General features: G+C 36.7%; 1 protein-coding gene across 1 annotated transcript; it reads right to left on the bottom strand.

Moving 5' to 3' along the window:
* Window positions 1–19,083: 19,083 nt before the first annotated feature.
* On the bottom strand, window positions 19,084–20,531 carry LOC110113673 (ribonucleoside-diphosphate reductase small chain). Its single transcript, XM_020846341.2, has one exon. It carries the CDS (start codon window positions 20,276–20,278, stop codon window positions 19,262–19,264), a length of 1,017 nt encoding a protein of 338 aa, XP_020702000.1. The 5' UTR covers window positions 20,279–20,531; the 3' UTR covers window positions 19,084–19,261.
* Between the last annotated feature and the right edge of the window lie 1,082 nt (window positions 20,532–21,613).

Genomic DNA, 21,613 nt, shown 5'->3' with positions numbered 1-21,613 from the left:
TCTGACGAGAATTAGTCATGCCGCCAAGCGCTCTTTCAACGGTTGCAGCGTGTGGATATTATGTTCCAAAAAAAAAAAATTTTTCTACAACACTTTTAAAATTTCTTTTCTCTACATCAACTTTATAAGAAAACAAATACTTTTCAATGTTTATTTTATTAGAGAGGGATTATTTTAGTGGTGTTGTTAAATTTTTTTAATGGTTAAATTATAAATATGTAATTCTAATATATAATATTTAAAATAATTTTTTTCGTTAACTACTTGGCCAAATGTCTCTTGACATCCTTTTTCTTTTTTTTTTTTTTACTTACTATGTGCTAAGCACTGATTAAAATTTTGAACTATTTATGTCATGCTTCATCAATTTTTATTTATTTAATTTTAACTTTATTATTATATTCAAACTAAAAATTTTCATACAGGCTCCAAACTGTCTTTTCACTAATATATTATATTCGCATAGAGTACCCTCATTTTTTAAGAAAATATTTTTTAAAGGTGTATGACCACCACACCACCTCACTAGAAATATTCACATTTGGCATGGAGTCCTTAATTAACATGTACGAAGCCATTGATTATAAGAATAAAAAATTGCAACGTTAGAATCTAAAATAATAGAACAATAATATTCAAAAGAATTATATAAAAAATTTTCTGAGAGTTGGCTAGATTAGAGTAGGAGTCTCTATCAATGATTAGATCCTCAATTTGATCCAAATAGTTTGAATTCGGGTTGATCGATTTAATAAATGAGCCGAATTTAAATTGAATTTTTCTAATCAAATATGTTTAATTTAGTAGTTAATAAGTTATATATTAAAAAAAATTAATTAAAATGGGTTAACATGTTGAGTTCGAGTGATTCGGGTTTCTAGCGGTTCGGGTTGGAGTTTTTGATATGTTTTTTTTTTTAAAACGGATCGGGTTAATTAGATTCTAATCAGATCAATTTTGAGTCGGGCTTAAACCGGACTCATCTATCCATTTTAACACCCCTATATCCATATTAATTTTTTTTTTTTCATAACAACTTTATAAAATTATAAAAAATTATTCCAAATAAAATCTAAAATAATCTTTGGCTAAATTATTCAATTTTACTAAAGAAACAATGACAATATAATGATTAGTGGATAATTAGTAGAGAATTACAATATTCTATTGTTCATTCAAATAACATACTCGTTATTAAAATTCTCATGGCCTAACTGGAGGTTCCGGATGCGAATTTTGTTTTGGCGATGGTGGCACAAACGGTGAATATCTTCGTTGTCCTCTCACTGCTACAGGAATCGCTTCAACCCCAACTCCATTCATAGCATCAAAGGAAGAAATTGTCTCTGTATAAGAGAAGAAAGCATGGAATTTTTTATCAAAAATGCCACTTCGCCTAAAGAAATATTCAAATGAACAGCGAAAAATTGAAATGATAAAAAAGAATTAAAAGAATTTGTCAAATATTCAACCTGGCTTGAACTGTAATTCTGCAATCGTCCTGGCTTGAATTGGAGAGGAAAACTGAGCCGAGAAAAGCAGAGCAACAATGGCCAAAGCCATGGCGTTGCGATGGCCAATATGGTTCTTCATGTTGCGAAGGCTTTGATGAATATTGAAAGAGAAAGTTGTTTTTTTTTGTTTTTTCTGAATTCAGATTTATACATCTGTACAGTTAAAAATAGTAAAATACAGAACTTGTGAAGGCATAATTCTAGTGCTAAAAATGGTATCAATGCCGCGAGAGAAATTATTTTGTGCAAAGGCTGGACGTAGCTCAATGTCCGGAAGCCAATCAGGTGCAGTCACGTCTGCGGTACCGAGCAGCATGGAACAATACCGAGCCACGATACCGAACGAAGGGGTGAAGTGGCGCATTATGATTGAACTCCGGACGGCGTTCGGCACAGAATAATTTTTGGAGAGCTTTCACTCGTTCAACCTTCACATTAAATGGAATGCCACGTCAGAAAACATTTAATTTGAAAGTTATTCTCACCAAAGAAAATATCAACTGCTTTTGAGGATATGTATTATTTGAATAAAATAAAATAAAATGAAAATTTATTAGTCTGATTCGATTGTTAAAGTATAATAGATTTTATCATTGGTTTTAATTTTTACTTTTTTTTTTTACTTTTTGTTATTAGTTTTGTTGCGTGTTAGAAAATACGCGGCGGTAGAGGAGGTGAGGAATCTCCTATTCCCTTTCTCCTTCTCCTTCTCTTCTTCTTCTCTCTCTTCACTTGAGCCCCCCTTTTGGTGTAGAATGAGGGCTCTATTTATAGTTTTTCTGGAGTGGCATAGCCCGTAAATAGGCGTGAGATCAAGGGCGAATTGGGAGTGATCCGAATGGACGGCCGATATCGAATCCTTTGATCATGCACCGTTTGTTGGTCATTTGAAGGCCTTAATGATTTCGGAATTTGATGATCTTGGGCTCGTTGGATTCGTCTCGTCGAGCCGTTCGATTCGAGTATAAATTCGTCAAAATCGGAGACCGTTTGGTAACTCAAATTGCGGTTTGAACCTCCCAACAGCGCTTCGAACCTTTGATTCGGACTCATTTGGGCTCGGATTGGGTTGATCTTGGTGTCGTTGGGTTTGTATTTCCGAGACGCTCAGTTTGACCGTAAGCTCGCTGAAATCGGAGTTCATATGCTCCCGAAATTAATTTTTGAAGTTTCCAACTAGTTTTTGCCTCGAGATTCGTGCCCGATCAAGATGATTTTGTGATGTTGTATCAAGTTTATAAAACTGATTAAATAAAAAAATAGAAATGTGTTCGTTTCTATTAATTTGAAATTAATAAAATAAATAAATAAACAAGTAAGATAAAGTTGAATGTGAATATTATTTAGGATGATTTACATATTCAAAAATATATAATTTATATATTTATTGAAAAAATCTTATTATTTACTCGCACAATATTCAATTCTTCTAAATAGTTATAAAAATCATCTTCTTGTTAATTTTCCTTAGTCTTTTTCCTTATTTTTCCTTATTTTGGTGGCTCATTATGAGATATATTTATTATTAAAAATTTATGATACGAATATTCTTTTAATATAACATTTTAATTTGTATGTTTATAAACAAAATATATATATATATTGAATGGCATGATCTCTATCGTTACAACACACCAATATCTAGCTTGAGCCACAAGTGAGTATCAATGACAAGCATTAACAAAGATGCGGGATTTTAAAAAGCTCTATTGAATGCAGAGAAATTTCTCTCAAAGCATTAACAAAGATATGAGGAACTACTTTCTTAATACTTCATATTTTAAATTGCAATTATAATTTCATTTTGTTATTAATTTCTCACAATTTAAAAAAAAATCATGTTACAATCATCTTTATAAAAATTGCAATTATTTCAAATAAATTCTTAGACATTTACGTACTCAATCTATGCATCATTATCTACAAAAATTATCATGCCATTTTAAGCTTGTTTTATCCGTCATTCGATCACTTGGAATGTTTCAAAGAAGATAAAATTCAGTATAAAATAAGCCTTGAATTTAAGTAACATTGAGACACAGATCTAGAGGACAAATTTGTAAAAGCAATAATAGCAAATGTGCCCTGAATCCTTGCAAATAATACAAGATTTCTTCGCAAGATATTGAGGGCAAACGTAAGCACATAACGCGGCAATTTACGGAAATATTGGACCCGATCGTCTCCAGAACTACAATTCTAGCTTCAATCATCTAAAACATATGGGTATTTTTTTAATTTCTGCTTTTACTTAGAAAAAAAAGAACGGTCAATCATGCCCGGGCCTTTTAGGGTTCGGCCCAGCGGGGTTGTTATGATTAGTCTCCGGCGTTGGTGGCGGGAGCACACCTTCTCTTGCTTCTCTTCTGAGTCCATTTGTAGCAACCAGGCCAACATTATCTGCAGGAATAATTTTCATATTTGTAAAATTTATTCAATTATAGGATAATAAATTTTTTGCGATTATTTTTTCTTATCAGCATAGACTACCAAAAAAAAAAATCATAAGTAATGAAAAGAAAATTGGAGATTTACATGCTTAGATCTCAAAACTACCTTATTTAAATATTTAATACAATAAAATCACTACTTATTAAATATTCAAAACTTAACAAGAAGAAGAAGAAGAGCATTTGTCCCACTATATGGGTTCAGTTATATGAATCTATTTTCTCTATTGTATTATATTAAAAAATTAAATTCTCATTTAAATCTAATAAAGAAAGATCATTTTTACTATTTTCTAATCAAACCCTTTTAAGTTCGCCTTTAACTTTCTTAACATAATCAAATCTAATACATCTACTTTAACTACCATAAAAACATAGCATTAATCCTCTATATTACAATCTCAGGATTTTTTTTTTTTTGGAAGGAACATGGTGGTAAATTTAAATTAGTAATAGGAGTATAATATTAAAAAAAAAGTAATCAAATAAAATGGCGCATTCTAAAGAATGCACCAAATCATTTAATTCATTCACCTCAATTAGCCGAACTAAATTCTAAAAATATTGTAATAATGCGTCAAACTGAATGACGCATTCCATTGAACGTGCCAAATTGTTTGGCTTATTCTAAATATGTCAAACAGTTTGGTGCATTCAATGAAATGTGTCATTCTGTTTAGATTGTTTGATTATTTTTAATTTTTTTTAATATTCTGTCCCTACTACTAATTTAAATTAAACAAAATGCTCCTTTTTAAATAAAAAACCCACAATCTCATCACCTCTTTTTTAGTGTCGCCGGTCCTGCTGCTCTTCACAAGCGGCTGGGCAGAACCATATTGTTCACAGAGTTGTCGAGCAAGGGAAAAATCAAGGACGAAGACATGATTGAAATCTTTACGAGTAAAAAAACTGATGAAATCCTACCAATTCCCTCTTCATCACACCTTATATTGTGATCAAAGGAGAAGGGTATAATTTTATTATGAGAGATCATGGTGTCCTTAGAAGCAGAGATTGTTATCAATGAAAAACTGAGCTACTGATCTTGAAAAACATCAATTTTTTTTCTACGAAACAGTCAAAATCTTCTAACAGATGTATTTTACGTGGTGTTTAAACATAACAGGAATTCAACAAATGAAAATATTTTTGATAAAAATCTCCTATCAAGCCTTAACAGAGCAGAAGTCTTGAGAAGAAAAACAGATCTAAGGTGAAACATCAAGAGGAGAGAGAGAGAGTATGAAGGGAAAAGGAGCTGCAAAATCATTTAATTCTAACCTGCGAACAGAGGATCTCCAGGAAATTCTCTTGATTCGATAGGGAAGACGAGAAGAAGAACGAGGAAAGTAACCATGATCTTCTTGCAAGAGGAAGAGGAAGAGGAAGAGGAGGTGAATGCCTTCATCTCAGAGTTTGCACCCTCTGGAATTGAGCAGTTGGGAGTTATATATTTAATTGATAATCAGAAAGGTGTTGGCTTCATATGCAAGTCGATTGTTTTTAATTGGCAATCGAAGTTGAAATTAATGAATAACTATTGAATCAATCAATTCCAGGTAATATATTCCTAGGATTTACATAGTCATTCTGACCAATACAAACAAGAAAAGGAATTAATATACATTTCTCATCGGATTCTATCATGTGAATTCTTTTTTTTTTTGGGGGGGGAATTTTGGGGCTTCAGCCCGTAAATAAAACTAAAAATGATCTGTTACAAAAAGAACAATTTCCCAACAACAGGGGAACCAACAAAAAAACCCAAAAAATACATCAAAAAGGAGGAATCAAAATTTAACCGGACTCAGGTATACCAGAACTAACAAACTAAGCAAAGATGCTTAACAAAAAAATCATCCAACTCGATACCACTCTTCCCTGGTTGTCCGCAGGAAGCAGCAAAGTCCAGCAGCAGCAAAAAAGCTGGGGCCATCCAAAGAGGAAGAACCCCATGGTTGCCAAATAATTAAAATTCCGACCTTCACAGCAGATCGTCCAAGGGAAGAGGCCACTGAAGCCACCAATGGTTAGTTCTACTCATCATCGTCTGCTTGTGGGGAAAAGAAGTCCCCACCAAAAATAACCATACATGCAGCATTCAGAGAGGGGCAACAAAAACTCAGTATCCCGTGAAGCAGTGAGGAAATGACTCCTTAAGCCTGTCAACATGTTTCCAGCCATCAATTTTTGCAATAATAGCATTAGTAATCTTTTTAAAACATACATTCCTAGAAGAATCAGAAATCCCAAATCTCCTCCCATTACGTTTCCTCCAAAGGTGATACAGGGAACAGCAGATAGAAAAATAACAAAATTTTCGCTCAAAAGCCCGCAGGTTCTGAAGCCCTTCAAAAAATTCAAAAACCTGAAGCAAAGTAGGATGCAGCAAAAAAGTGTTGAGAGAGGGGAAGAGAGTAGTTATCACATAAAAACTAAAAAGTATAATCACACTGAAACAAGCAGTGTGAAATAGTTTCATCCTCAGTCCTAAAGAAAGGACATAATGGAAAATGTTTCTCTTGGCCAACACATCAGTCGTCTTTAGGCCACCAAGCAAAAGAGGAGAATTTTAAAGCATAGTGAGAATGCCAAACAAACTTGAGCCACAAAACTTCATTTAAATCAGAATAGAAATGCTTATGAAAGATCTTAAAATGTCAGCCCAGGAAACGAGAGGGTGCGGCTGTTGCAAAATAGGGGTAGTAGAAATGCGGCTGATAACAGAGTGATCAAGTTGGGCTGGAAGAGACCAACACCCATCCATAATGTAATCACTAACCATCCCTGCCAACAGGTGTGACTAAGCAACAATCAAACAGAAGTTCCATGACACCAAGGATCCCAAAGCAATGAAAGGGTACAATTCTCGTTAACCACATGAAAAGTCATCTTGTCTTTGACCTTATAAGCAATATAAGAAATAACTTTCCAGAATTTAGAGGTCTTGGAATTAAAAGGTTTCCAAGGTGATGAGAACTTATGTCTATACCATCCAGCAACCAAAGATTGAATATTGTAATACCTCCAGAGAAAGGAGCACCCAAAAGCAAAAACCAGAGAATCTATAGAAGGCAACCCAAGCCCACCATAGCACTTAGGGAGGCAGGTCTTTTTCCACGCTATAAGATGTAATATTTTTTTTATTTTTCCTGTGTGAGACCCATGTGAATTCAACTCTGCATATTTTGTAAAAATCTGATATGGATTGTCAAAATGTATGGGCTTATTTTAATTTTATTTTGTAATTAGTCATTGGCATATTGAAAGCATCGATGAATTTATTATTCAATCAAGTTAATTTTTTCGTAATTATTAGAATGAAATTTGATCTTATTCTAGCCTTACAATTTAAATTTGTTAGATAAAATTAAGAATATGTTTGGAACATCATTTTAATACTGTTGAGTCCTATAATATTCATGGCGGTAGGGAAAAATAAAATTTAGCGTCATAGCTTTATACGAAGATCTAGCACAAATACAGATGAAAGAGTAAAGGTGTAGTGTTTATAAGAGACACCAATATTTTTACGTGGAAAATCCTAAAAAGAAGAAAAACCATTGGGCCTAGCCCAGTTTGAATGAATCCACTAATGTTTGTAGTTGATTACAAATGAGACCCTTCCTTAAGGAGAAGGCCTTGGCTCGATGTAGCCAATATACATTATGGGAGTTGGAAGAATCAATGTTGACATGTTTGTTTGGTCGACTGGACCATAATCGATGAGCGATGTATGTCGGAAAGACTTTAGTCAGACGATGGTGGTTGGAAAGACTATAGTCGGGCGACGGATGTCGGAAAGATCGTAGTCGGGCGACGATGGTCGGGCGGACTGTAGTCAGGGGGCGACGGATATCGAAAAGATTTTAGTCAGACGAAGGTGGTCGAAAGGGCTATAAATGATGGGTGACGTTGGTCAGAAAGACCATTTCATGGTCACGGATGTCCGAACGACCATATTCAATAGGCGACGGTGGATAGAAAGATCGTTGTCTGGCGACGGAGGTCGGAAGGACCTTTTTATAGCTATGGATGTCAGAATGATCATACTTGGCAAACAATAGTGATCAGAAAGATCGCTAGTGAAGGATGTCAGAAGGACCGTAGTCGGAAGGCGACAATGATCATAAGGATCTTAGGCGGGTGATGATGGTCAGAATGATTGATGTCAGTCAAGGGCCTGGTTTAAATCTGGCGTTAGTTGGTGGCTGGGCGTAACTTCGACGACAATTGGTGGTCGGGCAGAAGTCAAGCAAAAGTCCAGCAATAGTCGATGGCAGGTTGGTGGTCGAGGATGTGCTTGGTGGTAAGAGAGATCTCAAATTTCTCTTCCTCTCCTCTCCTCTCTTTTTTTTTTCTTCCCCCATTGCTCTCCCTTTCCCTAATGAAGGATGAGGGGTTTATTTGTAGTTTTTTTAGAGTGGCATGACAGTAAATAGAGAGAAAATTAAGTGCATGTTGGGAGTGTTTTGAAAAGAAGGTTAATATCGACTCCTTTGATCATGATCAATTTATCAAGTATTTGAGTATCTTAGTGATATCAGAATTTAGCAATCTTAGGCTCGTTGGATTCTTCTCTTCAAGCCACTCTATATGACTATAATCATGTCACATTTGAGAATCGTTTGGTCACTCAATTTATGGTTTGAGCCCTCAAATTGTGCTTCGGGTCTTTGATTTGGACCCATTCGTGCTCGGTTTGAGTCGAACTTGGTGTCGCTGGGTTCGTCTTTTTGAAACGTTCAGTTCAGCTCTAAGTTTTCTGAAATTGGAGTTCATATGGCCCCAAATTTAATTTTGGAAGTTTTCAAATTTCAATACATATTTGCCTCTAGATTCATGCTCAATCAAGATAATTTTTTTATGATATATCTAGTAAAAAAATTAAAAAGCTTCTCTAAGAAGCAATAAGAAAGTCGTTCCAAATGAAACCTAAATCTTTCAAAATTAGATTGGTTTAAGAGAAACAAAAAACTAAATTCAAGTTTAGGCTTTGTTGGATGAATTTTTAGCATGCTGTTACATGTTAAAAGAAAAATTGCATTATAACATTATAATTTAATTTTTTATCATTTGAATTTACTATTGCTCTTCTTTTAAAGCAAATCCAAAAACTTAAAATCTATTATTATAATTTATTGTTCAGAGCATTCAGCACAAACTTTTTTTTTCCAGAATGAGCCACATCACAAGGAGAGCAACTATTTTTTTCTTTTAACCTGATGAATTTTTTTGCTGAAAATCTATTTTACAGCAAATCTTTCAAATTTTTTGTTCGGAATTTATTTCAATCCACTAAACAAAGTTATAAACATTGTTGTGGACTGAGAATTTTGCAATAGAGTGAGAAAAATATACATTTTAGCAATACATGAAAGTTCAACACACATACACATGAAAAAGAAAACGGCGGGACTTCTATGTGGAAAACCCTTAGAAAGGGGAAAATCATGGGGTCTTGTCCAATTAAAATGTTTCAACTAAAATTTTGATAGATTACAAAAGTCAGTATGTCTTCCAATCCGATGACAGGGGTATACAATGCATTAAAAACTTCTACCAATCTTCAAACATGTTTTCTTAGCGTAAAAGTTTGGTGATAGTCAGAAAGAACTTCGACGATGGTTAAGGAAAACTCCAACAGTGGTCAAGAAGAACATCGGCAATGGAGAAAAAACCTAGCAGTTGGGAAGAACGTCAGTATTTGGGAAGATTGTTGGTGGTTGGGAAGATCATCAATGGTTGGAAAGAACGTTGGCGATGGAGTAGAACGTCGGTACTGGAGAAGAATGTCGTTGGTGGAGAAGAACGTCAACGGTGGTCAACGAACAGACATAAGTCTGGCGACGGTCAGAGTTCGGAAAGAAATCCGGCAATGGTCAACAAAAAAGGAGCTCACCAAGTTTTTTTTTCATGTTTCCTCTTTTCTTCCCTCTCCTTCCCCTTCCCTTATGTGAAGCATGTGGACTTATTTATAGTTTTTTTATACTAGCAAGACTTGTGAATATGGAGGAGATCAAGGTCAAGTTGGATTGTTAGAATGAATGGTTGATATCGACCCCCTTGATCGTGCAGTTAAGTGGCTTAATGATGTCGGAATTAAACAACTTTAGACTCGTTGGAATCGTCTCGTCGAGCTACTCGATTTGACAATAGACATGTCACATTCGTCAATCATTTGGTTCTCAAATTAATGCCTTAAACCCTTCAAATATGCCATAGACCATTTGGGCTTGTTGGACTTGGATTGGACCGATTTTGGTGTCGTTTGGTTCATTTTATTGAGATGTTCAATTCGACTATAAGTTTGCTGAAATCATAGCTTAGATGATTTTTTTTTTAAAATTTGGGAGTTTCTTGTATGGATATGCCTCGAGATTCATGTCCGATCAAAACAATTTTTTGTGATATGTCGAACATAAATTTTTGGGAATATCCCTTAAATTTTTTAATTATAAGATTGGAAACATATTTGAAATTCATCCATCTTATTTTTTTATGCCTAAAAGATCATCCCATTTCGCCATGAATCGCCTGTTGAGCGAAATCAAATCTGTCTCATATCATCTTTTCATATATGAATCACAACAAGCGCATGAATTTTGGTTAACATCAAGGAAAAAAATTAAAATGTTTTACTTTCCAAACAAATAAAATGAAAAATGAAGACTTCCATAGTGTGAATCTCCCTTTTTCCCTTCTCAATAGCATATTTTATGGAGTTGCAAGAAAAAACTCTTTACATTTGTAACTGGGAAGTGTGAACTTCAGTAAACAATTATCGTCTCTCCATCAAAATCCTTCCCAAAATGAGAAAAAACTAAGAAATGAACACCAATTTGTCGTTAGCTCATTCTTTCCTCCACATAATTTTGAGGCATGTGAGCGATGATTTTAGTCATATAATTGAAAAATTATTGCCGTAGAATTTTATTTTGGGAAAAATTGAGGGCTTGGCCTTTATTAAATGAACAAAAGATGACAATGGTATACCAAAAACCTTAGCCAAAAGGAAAAAATAGGCTAAGGAAAAAAGATAAATAGTAATTACAGCTGAAAAAAATATTCCAAAAACAGACAGGAAACCGTCAAAAAGCCACTTACAGCAACAAAAGATGTCGCCAGCAATCCCGAGAAGCAATCAATAAGACTCTCCTTTGGTTGTGCGAAGACCGTTCAAAAGGAGCAAGCATATGTCATCATTGTCAGACACCCAAAATTGACCTGCCAAAAAGCAAAGCACTTCCAGCAACGAGAACGACAACCGTATACACCTCCAGCAACCGAATGAGGTTGGGCAACAAAAGATGTCGTCAGCAACCCCGAGAAGCCAAATCGCTCAATAAAATGTCTGCAGACACCAAAAGCTACCATATGCACCTCCAATATATCAAACCAGCAATGACCCAAAGCAATGCCCAAATAAAACCAAAAACTGGCAACCAGACAGCAGCAAACCAGCCAAGAAAAAACGTATACAGGCAACCGAAGGGGAATGACATCAAGATAAATATAGAAAGAAACAGTAGATAGCTCATAACAGCTAGAAGTACGACATCATAAGTTTCTCTTTTATCTTCTTGCCCCATTTCCAATTGTCGAGTTTCAAATAAGCAACTCTAGAGATCTTCCTAGCTAAAGTGATGGCACAAGCAAATTTCCTATTGTTGTGTTCATTCCACAGAAAATAGACTGCAGCATTAAAAATAAGTATAATACCAAACTTAACTTCCCGGTCAATAAACAGCCCATCTATAAACTGTAAGGCTTGAGCAATATTGGGTCTGAAAAGGAAGTTGTTGAATTGGGGAATAAGCCTAGAAATGACTTGGAAAAAATAAGCGTATTATCAATATGACTATGGAAAAGAGGGCAAGAAATATCCCCAATATCAATGTTTCTAGCACGCAAGGCATAAGCAATTTTAAGGCCACCGGAGAGGGCCATCCAAGTAAAAACAGAATATCTAAGAGAGTACTTTTTATGCCAAACCAAATGCGACCAGTCAACTTCAAGTTCAGAAATGAAAAACTCTTTATAGAAGTCCTTGAAAGAAGCATTTGTAGAAGATGAGGACGAGGAACCAAGAACGGACAAACACAGAGAAAGTAAAGTATATTATTATGTTCTTTAATACATACAGTACAGGTCTTTAAATAGACTGGAGCAGCCGGTTACACAGAAGGCAAAACAGTAATAGGAAAATACAAAAGGCTATATACTTAAATAAGCAGTGTGGCTGTTATGCTTTAATACCTCCCGGCAAACTGATGGGTCTTGCGTGACGCTCAGTTTGTTGCGGAGTAACTGAAATCTAGGAGTAGACAGAGGTTTGGTGAATATATCGACCACCTGGTCAACGGTGGTAATCGGGAGAAGACGAATGTTTTGCTGCTGAATATGATCGCGAACGAATCAATGATCAATTTCTATGTGCTTGGTACGCGCGTGAAAGACAGGGTTGTTAGCTAAGGCTATTGCCAACGTATTGTCGCAAAAAATATCAGTAGTCTGATCTTGAGGAATGTCGAAATCAGAGGGATTCGGCGAAGCCAGATTACATCGGCGACTAGTGCGGCCAAAGAGCGATACACCGATTCTGTGGATGATCGAGCCACCGTGTTCTGTTTCTTAACTGTCCAGGAAATGAGGTTGTTGCAAAGATAAGAGCAGTAGCCGGATGTTGATTTTCTTGAGCTGGAGTCTCCGGCCCAGTCGGCATCTGAAAAGGATTGGAGAAACAAGTTAGACTTATGAATGGGAATACCGAAATCAAGAGTACCTTTGAGATAGCGAAGTAGACGCTTAAGGAGAAAGGTATGCTCGGGAAGAGGTTGGTGCATATGTTGTGAGAGGCAGTTGACGCTATACGAGATGTCTGGGCGAGTTAGTGTCAGATATTGAAGGGAGCCTGTAATTCTGCGATATAGCATGGGATCCGAAAGCACAGTGTCCGGTTGAATATCCTGAGGTAATTTAGAGCATGATGGATTTGCAAGTGGATTACAGTCACTGAGTTGAGCCAGTAGTAGAATGGACGTCGCATAGGCTTTTTGGGATAGGAAATAACTATCAGCCGTTCGGTCAATCTTGATACCGAGAAAAGAATGAACTTCACCGAGATGCTTTAACGCAAATTTGTGACTGAGTTGATCCAGAATTGTGTTGATGATGTTCGAATTGTTTCCCGTGACCAAGATATTGTTGACCTCATTTTTGTATGAGGTCATTAAGGATCCATCCACATTCCAGATCAATCCAGACCTCAAATCAATCCTGACACCAATTCAAACCTGATCTCAATTCAATCCAACCCTTAATTATTGACATTGATATGGATAGAATGGACATAGATATTTTATAGAGTCATTGATGCTATAGATATTGGGATTGCCTATAGATTGATTCTGCATTGTATTGATTTGATTGCTACAATTGATTTATTTATCGTATTGCTTTTCCGATTGATTTTATCGACTTAATAGTATAGATTTGATTTGATTTGATTGATTGATTTGACGGACGGATTGACTGATTTGACGGATTGATTGATTTTCTTCTGTGTACGGATTTCTTTGAGATTGACGTGGATTGATTGAGCTTGGTTTATTGATTTTCCTGCTGCTGCATTGACTGGTTTTATTGATTATGGATTTCTGTATTGCACATATTCATTGACCATTGACTGATATGATTTGATTGACTGACATGCATATTGATAGCATCGCTGTGCTTTGATTTCAGTTATAGGTATTAGGTGACCTGCTGGGCTTTGTAAAGCTCATTATATGTGGTTGATATTTTCAGGTCAGGGCAAGGGAGCAGAAGATAGGAATTGATCCGGATCTTTAGGTTTTTGTCTTTTGATGATTTTGATTCTTTTGTACTCAGGATAGATTTCAGTACTGGTGATTGTAGTGTAGTTCCTGAGTATTGTACATGACGTTTTGAGATATGAATCGACTTGTATATTGATGTTTTAAATTTTATAGATGTTTGATAGACCGTTTAATTGAAGGTTTTAGATAGCTCTGGTAAATTGTTTGAGAAATAGATTGACATTCTTTCCAAGTTAGATATTGGGCGTGACAAGTCTTTTTGGTATCAGAGCAGTGTTATTGGAAGAATGGATTGTTACCAGAGTTGTAGGCAACTGGAATGGAGTTCGATCAGAATGTCAGACGAATCCTTTCACTATTGATATCTGGGGCATCACACCGGACCCCAGACGTCAGTATGAACTAAAGCAAGAGGAGATTGAGATTTATTATTAGACAGATCAAAACATAATTTGTGACTCTTAGACGTATTACAAGATAAGCACGACATATTGTTCGGACTAATCTTGAGCTCAGGGTAAAGTGAGGCAATGCGAGACAAAATTCTGTTATTGGGGTGTCCAAGTCTTATATGCCATGAGTTGAGGTGAGAAGTTCTAGTGTGGAGAGCTTGAGCAGGGAAGCAGGCAGCAGTGTTGGCGATGGTGTATAACCCGTTACGGTAAGGTCCTCGGAGAAGAATTTGTTGCGTCGTTAGATCCTTGAAAGTAAATCCAGAGGAGTCAAAAATAATTTCAATATCATTGTCCTTGGTAAGTTGAGAGATAGACATGAGATTATATTTAAGATGCGAGGAATGTAAAATTTTAGATATATTTATCTTACGAGAAAGAGTCGGTAGCAACCCTTTACCGGAGTTTGCAATGCTAATCGAGCTCCCATCACCGAGAGTGATGCCGTCGTTGCCATTGTAGGGAGACGAGATGGAGAGATTGTCCAGCGATCCTGTCATATGAGAAGATGCTCCGGAATCCAAGTACCAGTCGGTGCAGGCATCATTAGGCGTAGCCACAAGAGCAGTGGTAGCTGATCTTGACGTTCTTGGTACATAGTTCGGGTTGAGGCGATGCCAACATTCGGATGTCGAGTGGCCTTTCTTGAGACATATCTGGCAGGTGGTTTGATTTGATTGTGGCTGTTGATCTCTGCGAGAACCGCTTGAGGTGGAAGAACGACCACTGCCACGACATCCCCGACCACGGTGTGTGAACAAAGCCGTGGAGAAGTCTTCAGCAGCAGTGACCCGAGCGGCATCAGAGGAGTCAGGAGACATGCATTTCTTCACTAATGAGCAGAGAATATAATTGATCAAGGGTGATAGGAGTAATCATGGTGCGTATGGATGTTTTGAAAGATTGATAGGTCGGTGGAAGACCATTGAGGATGTATAGGATAATATCCTTTGTATCAACTCGAGAGCCCGCCGCCGCGATCCGATCAACCAAGATTTTTATAGTAGTGAGATACTCTGTCATAGACGAGTTCTTGAGCGACACGTGATGTAGCTCATTTTTCAGTTGAATAACTTTGGATCGGTTCGTCGCTTGAAATCGATTTTCGAGGGTATTCCAGATAGCAGCGGTGGATGCAAGATCAAGAACGTAAGGAAGGATCGAGGCGGTGATGGTGGAGCATAATGCAGCGGCGAGATTTTGATCCGTAAGACGCCATTGAGCATATCTGGGATTGGGACTGAATGTGCCATCAGCGCTCTGAATGCGTTCATCAGGAATGACAGATTTGAGATATAAGAAAGACTCAAATCCATTTGCTGAACAGATCTTGATGATTTGGGATCGCCAAACCGAGTAGTTGTCGGGCGAGAGAGGTTGTTGAACAAGGTTCTTGAGATTGGAGATGACAAACTTGAGGGAGGAAGAAATGCAGGGCTGAACGAGACTCGTAGTCTCCGTTTGCTCAAGAATCGGAGAGGGAGAAGAAGCGTCCGTCATGTCCCGGAATCGAAATCACCTATCTTATACCATGTAGAAGATGAGGACGAGAGAACCAAGAACGGACAAACACAGAGAAAGTAAAGTATATTATTATGTTCTTTAATACATACAGTACAAGTCTTTAAATAGGCTGGAGCAGCCGGTTACACAGAAGGCAAAACAGTAATAGGAAAATACAAAAGGCTATATACTTAAATAAGCAGTGTGGTTGTTATGCTTTAATAGCATTCTCATCATTATCCCAAGTAAGGTGCAACATGTTAAAGACTTTATTCATTCTATTCATATTGTTGTCGTAGAAATATTAACAACCAAAGGAAAAGCCTCAAAATCTCTTGGAGATTGAGGTTTCGTTTTACACGACTTTTTTACTGTTTCTCACAACAATTATTTTTTACAAAAATTAAAATGTTTATATTAAAAAGTTATTTTAAAAAATAATAAGAAAATCATCTCAAACGAAACCCGAGCCATGAATCAAAAGGGAAATTCAATTGGGCTTAGTACCTAAATAGTCAAATATATTTTCGGCACAAAAAATTAAAATTTTAGTGTGAGTCAAAATTTAATTATTTTTAAATTATTTAATGTTAGATTTAAATTCAAATTTATAATGTGTCTTAAGTCTTAACAAAATCTTTTGCTACGGCGCATTACACGAGATTTTATTCAGAAAGAAAGAAAATAACTTCTTGCAAACAATTTCTGAAAAAAAAAGTTGGGCAACAGAAAACCTCCTACTTGTAATTGGAGAAATCATTTTGTGCGGACACCGGACAATCCGGAGGTCAACCAGAATGCGCCACATCACTCTGTACACAGTGGTACCGAGAAAAAAGAGACTCACGCATTCTAATTAGTCTCTAAACGCCGTCCAGAATCCACACAAAATAATTTTCTTGTAAGTGACAGGCATCACATTTTATTCTCGGTGATAGAATTGAATCAGTTTGTTACAAGTCCTTGTGAATTTAAAATAATAATAATAATTGACAGAATGTGTTCGGTATAATTTTTTTATTTACTGTGTTTATTTTGAGATGAATATAACAAAAATTTTAATTAACTGTTTGTATATTGCATTTCTCTGAAAGTTAATCTAAGCAATCTTAATCACTTCTTCTGTATGAGAAAATCGTGATTCTAAAACTTTCCATAAATCTTTTGAGTTTCTGCTTTTCATTGGAATCGTGATAATAAAATAAAATAAAATAAAAAAACTTTCCATGAACATTTTGAGTTTCTGGTTTCCAATGTGCTGAAATCTGTGCTACTTGACATAAATGAGATATTTCATCTTCACTTTTCTATCTACAGCATTCACAAAGACTGGAACAGGCATTTCAACATCCAACTAATCTAAAGAATTTGGCGAGCGTCGGCATTTGTGTTGATGATATACATCTTACAGGTGTTGATATTTGTGCTATGGCATGCAACAACCTTATAAGCAATATAAGGTGTCAATTTTGTTGGCAACATCTGGCGACTATGACTTATTATGATCGAAAGATCATAATCGGGTGATAGTAGATGAGAGATTATAGTCACACAATTATGATTAGAAGATCATATTTACATGATGAAAGTTAGGAGACTATAGGTGAATGATTGTGGTCAAGAGATTATAGTTACACGATGGTGATCGGAAGATTATAGTCAGGAAATAGTAGTTAGGAATTGATGATCAGGAGATTGTTGGTGGGCACTATTGGCATATAGACTATATTAGGGCAAATATGATCATTGAGAAATCATAGTCAAGAGACAGTGATCATAAAATCATTAGAACATAATGGAGGACCGAAGATCATAGTCCGACAATGATTTTTTGAGAGGTCATAAGTGTTCAGAAGACCTTAGTTGGGTAATGGTGTTAGGAAGACCATAGGTGCAAAATGATAGTTTGGATGACAGCAGTTCAATGACTATAATCAGATGATAATGGTCATGAGACTGAAGTCCAAGGACGCTTGTTAGGAGATCAAAATTAGGGGATAGATATGAGGCCATAATCAAGTGATAGCGATTAGCATATCTTGGTTTGGTGATTTTGGTTGACAGAACACAGTTAGGCAATGGTAATGGAACGACGGTGATCAAATGATGGTTGTTGAAAACTATAATTTGATGAAAGTGGTCAGGAGATTGTAAGCAACCATTCTTCTCATTCATTAGCTTAATGCAATCTGCCATTGAAAAACACTATTCAAAGAATAACATCTCAAAGTCTCCTCAGATAATTACTTCTTTAGAGTCAAAGTTATTACATCAATGAATCCCCTACCAAATCATCAACAATTTCTCACACTGACATATCCACTTTGTGCTCTTAGTTTGATTACTCGATAAATCACATGAGCCACTTGAATAAGCTGAGCAGTATCAATAATCGTTAGTACAACATGCGATGATGACAGAATGATGAAAGTTTCTTGAATATGCATAAAGAATATTAAGTTATGAATGAAGAAGAACAAAATATAACTATTTTCTTCAGGCTTTTTCATGATTGTAAGGGCATCTCCAACCGAAAACTTCATTTTTCAAGGCAAAGTAACGCAAAACTCCAAAATGGCGCGGTGATGCTCCAATCGAACGCCATTTTAGGTGTTTTTGAGAAGGTAACGATCGCCCTCCCTTTCGCGCGTTTTTCCGGTTGAGAGAAAAAAATGGCGTGAGTGAACATTGCGACGCCAATATTGGCGTGGCACTGTTCATCCGCGATCAAATGGCGTAAAAAATGGCGATCGGTTGGAGCAAAACAAGAACGGCAAACAAGTGTTTGCCGTTCGGTTGGAGATGCCCTAAGCAGTGGTTCAGCACATAAAACCCATGGATGATAAAATCGAGATGACTTTGTTCTATGTTGTCTCCAAGTACCAAAGAAAAAAACAATCTCCATTGTACATCGCCTTGCACTCTAAAATCGTTCAAAATAATGGGAAACTTAACCACCATGTAAGCAATTAACAAGGAAATAATAAAAATTTACTATTGAAACGAGTTCGAACGGGAAAAAAACATTAATTTCCCCCCCAAAAAAGTGGTGGTTTTCAAATTGACACAAATTTAACCTCTGCTCTCTTAGAATGTTGCATCAAATTGAGCCTAAATTTTACAGAAGTTTGTTCCAAAAAAAAAAATCAACTTAAATTTCAGATATTCAACTTTTTATCACAGTATCTGCAGACTTCCAACACAGAAAAAACAAATTGTAAATAAGATTTAGCGTATGGTAACTAAAGAGTCAGTCAAATCCCGTACGTCAAAAAGCTACGAAAGCATGTATTTTAATTGACAAAATGCTAGAGAAATCTCCAATCTTTAATCAGGTATTATAATTTATGCATTTCATCAAACACCTTATAGGCACTACTAGATATGGAAGCGGGAGATGTTATAAGCAGCAGTAAAACTAACATAAGCATCAACCAAACGTTACCAGGACAAGAAAAAGTAAACAAATTGATACATAGGAAGGCCTTCGGTCAGGCTTAGAAATCTTCATCTAACTTAAACTCATGGCTTCCGCCATTACCATTCAAGCTCGACATCACCGACGCCTTCTGATATTCCCCGACCCTCTTCTCAAAGAAATTCGTCTTACCCTGAAGTGATATGAGCTCCATCCAGTCAAATGGATTTGATACACCATACAACTTGCCATAACCCAGAGCTCCTAGAAGCCGATCAGCGACAAACTCAATATAGCGGCTCATTAGATCGGCGTTCATTCCCACAAGAGCGCATGGAAGTGCATCGCAAACAAACTCCCTCTCAATATCCACAGCATCCGCAACAATCTCTCGAACCCTCTCCTCTGAAATCTTGTTGATCAGAAGACTATATAAAAGGCAGGCAAAGTCGCAATGGAGACCCTCATCACGAGATATCAGCTCGTTGGAGAATGTGAGACCGGGCATCAAACCGCGCTTCTTGAGCCAGAAGATGGCGCAGAAGCTGCCAGAGAAGAAAATACCTTCAACGCAAGCGAAAGCGAGAATCCGCTCAGCAAATGTATCAGAGGCGTCAATCCAGCGCAGCGCCCACTGAGCCTTGCGAGCGACGCAGGGGATGGTCTCGATGGCACGAAAAAGGAGGGATTTTTCCTTTGAGTCTTTGATGTAAGTCTCGAGGAGAAGACTATACATTTCGGAGTGAATGTTTTCAATGGCGATCTGAAAGCCGTAGAATGCGCGAGCCTCCGGGAGTTGAACTTCGCGCATGAATCGGCCGGCTAGGTTCTCAAGGACGATACCATCTGAAGCGGCAAAGAAGGCGAGGACGTGGGTGACGAAGTGGCGCTCGTCGGAGGTAAGTGTGTGATCCCAGTGACGCAGGTCTTGTGAGAGGTCGACCTCTTCCGCAGTCCAGAAGGAAGCCTCTGCTTTCTTGTACATCTCCCAGATCTGCGGATAGCGGATCGGAAACATGCAGAAGCGGTCGGGGTTTGGAGCAAGAAGAGGCTCTTCTTCCTCGTGGATTCTGGCAGGAGTCGGCAACAACGGCATGGTTTGAAGTTGAAGATGTTGACAATGAAGAAGAAGAGTGCACTTCCGGCAAATTTTAATACCAGAACTTCTCGGATCCTTGCAGGAGAAGAAGCTGGAATCCGGGCACCGCTGGTTGGTATTGTAAACGGTGACTTTAACATAATGGTCTGATGCTTTGTGGCGAAATGTGTTGCGAGGGAAATTATGTTGTGAGCCTTCCGATCGAGAATTCAAAGTGTCCTGATTAAGAAGAGGAGCACAGGAGGCTACAGGAAATTGGGCGGTATTGGAAAGTGAAACAGGATTCAAACGGCCTAAATGCAACAATTTCGAGTCCCGGGAAATTGGTTTTCCCATTTGAAGCTGAATTGTTGATTAGAATTTTAGCGGGAGATTAGCCCTGGAAATTAGCCCGGGAAAGGTATGTGCCAAATGAACGAAATTTTTTTTTTTTAATTAAGTAAAGAATGCTATCATATTTTTTGAATGCGTTTCCTAACTTAAAATATTAAATGATTCTTATAACTCTTTTTTTTATTATTATTTAACATAGTAATAATATATATATATATATATATAAAGTTTATTGCTCGATAATATTTAAATATATTTCAAAATTAAATTAAATTAATATTATATAACATATTTTAATATTTAAAATTTAATTCAATTTTAAAAAAAATTCTAAAAAATTTGAATTTTTTAATTTGAAATTAAGAAATCAAACTAAAAAATCGAGTCAAGCTCGAATTTTCCAAATGAGCCAAAGCAATCAAGCAGAGTGTCAAATTTGTGGTGGTAGAAGTTCATTTGCTTTTGTAGAGTGTCAAATTTGTGAAAAACTTGGGCACACAGCTGCTTCCTGTTGGAACAGTTTGAACATATCATACCAGCCGCATAAACCACAAGCTTTTGTGGCAGATGAAGACGCTTCTACTACAAACTGGTTATTGGATTCAGGTGCATCTAGGGGTGTAAGTGAGATGAGCCCACTCGTGAGCATACTCGAGCTCGACTCATTTATGGGCTCGAGTTCTAGCTCACTTTTCGACTAACATGTTGAGCTCGATATGGTCTAAACTTGACTTGACTCGTTTACACCCCTAGGTGCATCAACTCATCTTACCTCAGATGCATCTCAACTTCAGTTCGTTCATCCTTACTTGGACAACTCGCAAGTACATGTTGGAAATGGTAATCAACTTCCTATTGTTCATTCAAAACAAGGCATTTTACCTACACCCTCTCGTAAGCTTCGCCTACCTCACATCTTTCATAATCCCCATCTCATTCATAGTCTTCTTTATGTTTATCATCTTATTAATTATAACTCTTTTTACATCTTGTTTGACA

The sequence above is a fragment of the Dendrobium catenatum genome, unplaced genomic scaffold (genome assembly GCF_001605985.2).
Source record: "Dendrobium catenatum unplaced genomic scaffold, ASM160598v2 fragScaff_scaffold_624, whole genome shotgun sequence".
In the NCBI taxonomy this organism is placed as follows: domain Eukaryota; kingdom Viridiplantae; phylum Streptophyta; class Magnoliopsida; order Asparagales; family Orchidaceae; genus Dendrobium; species Dendrobium catenatum.
Note: the sequence above shows the minus strand (reverse complement) of the source record. Positions and strands in the feature narration are given on the sequence as shown.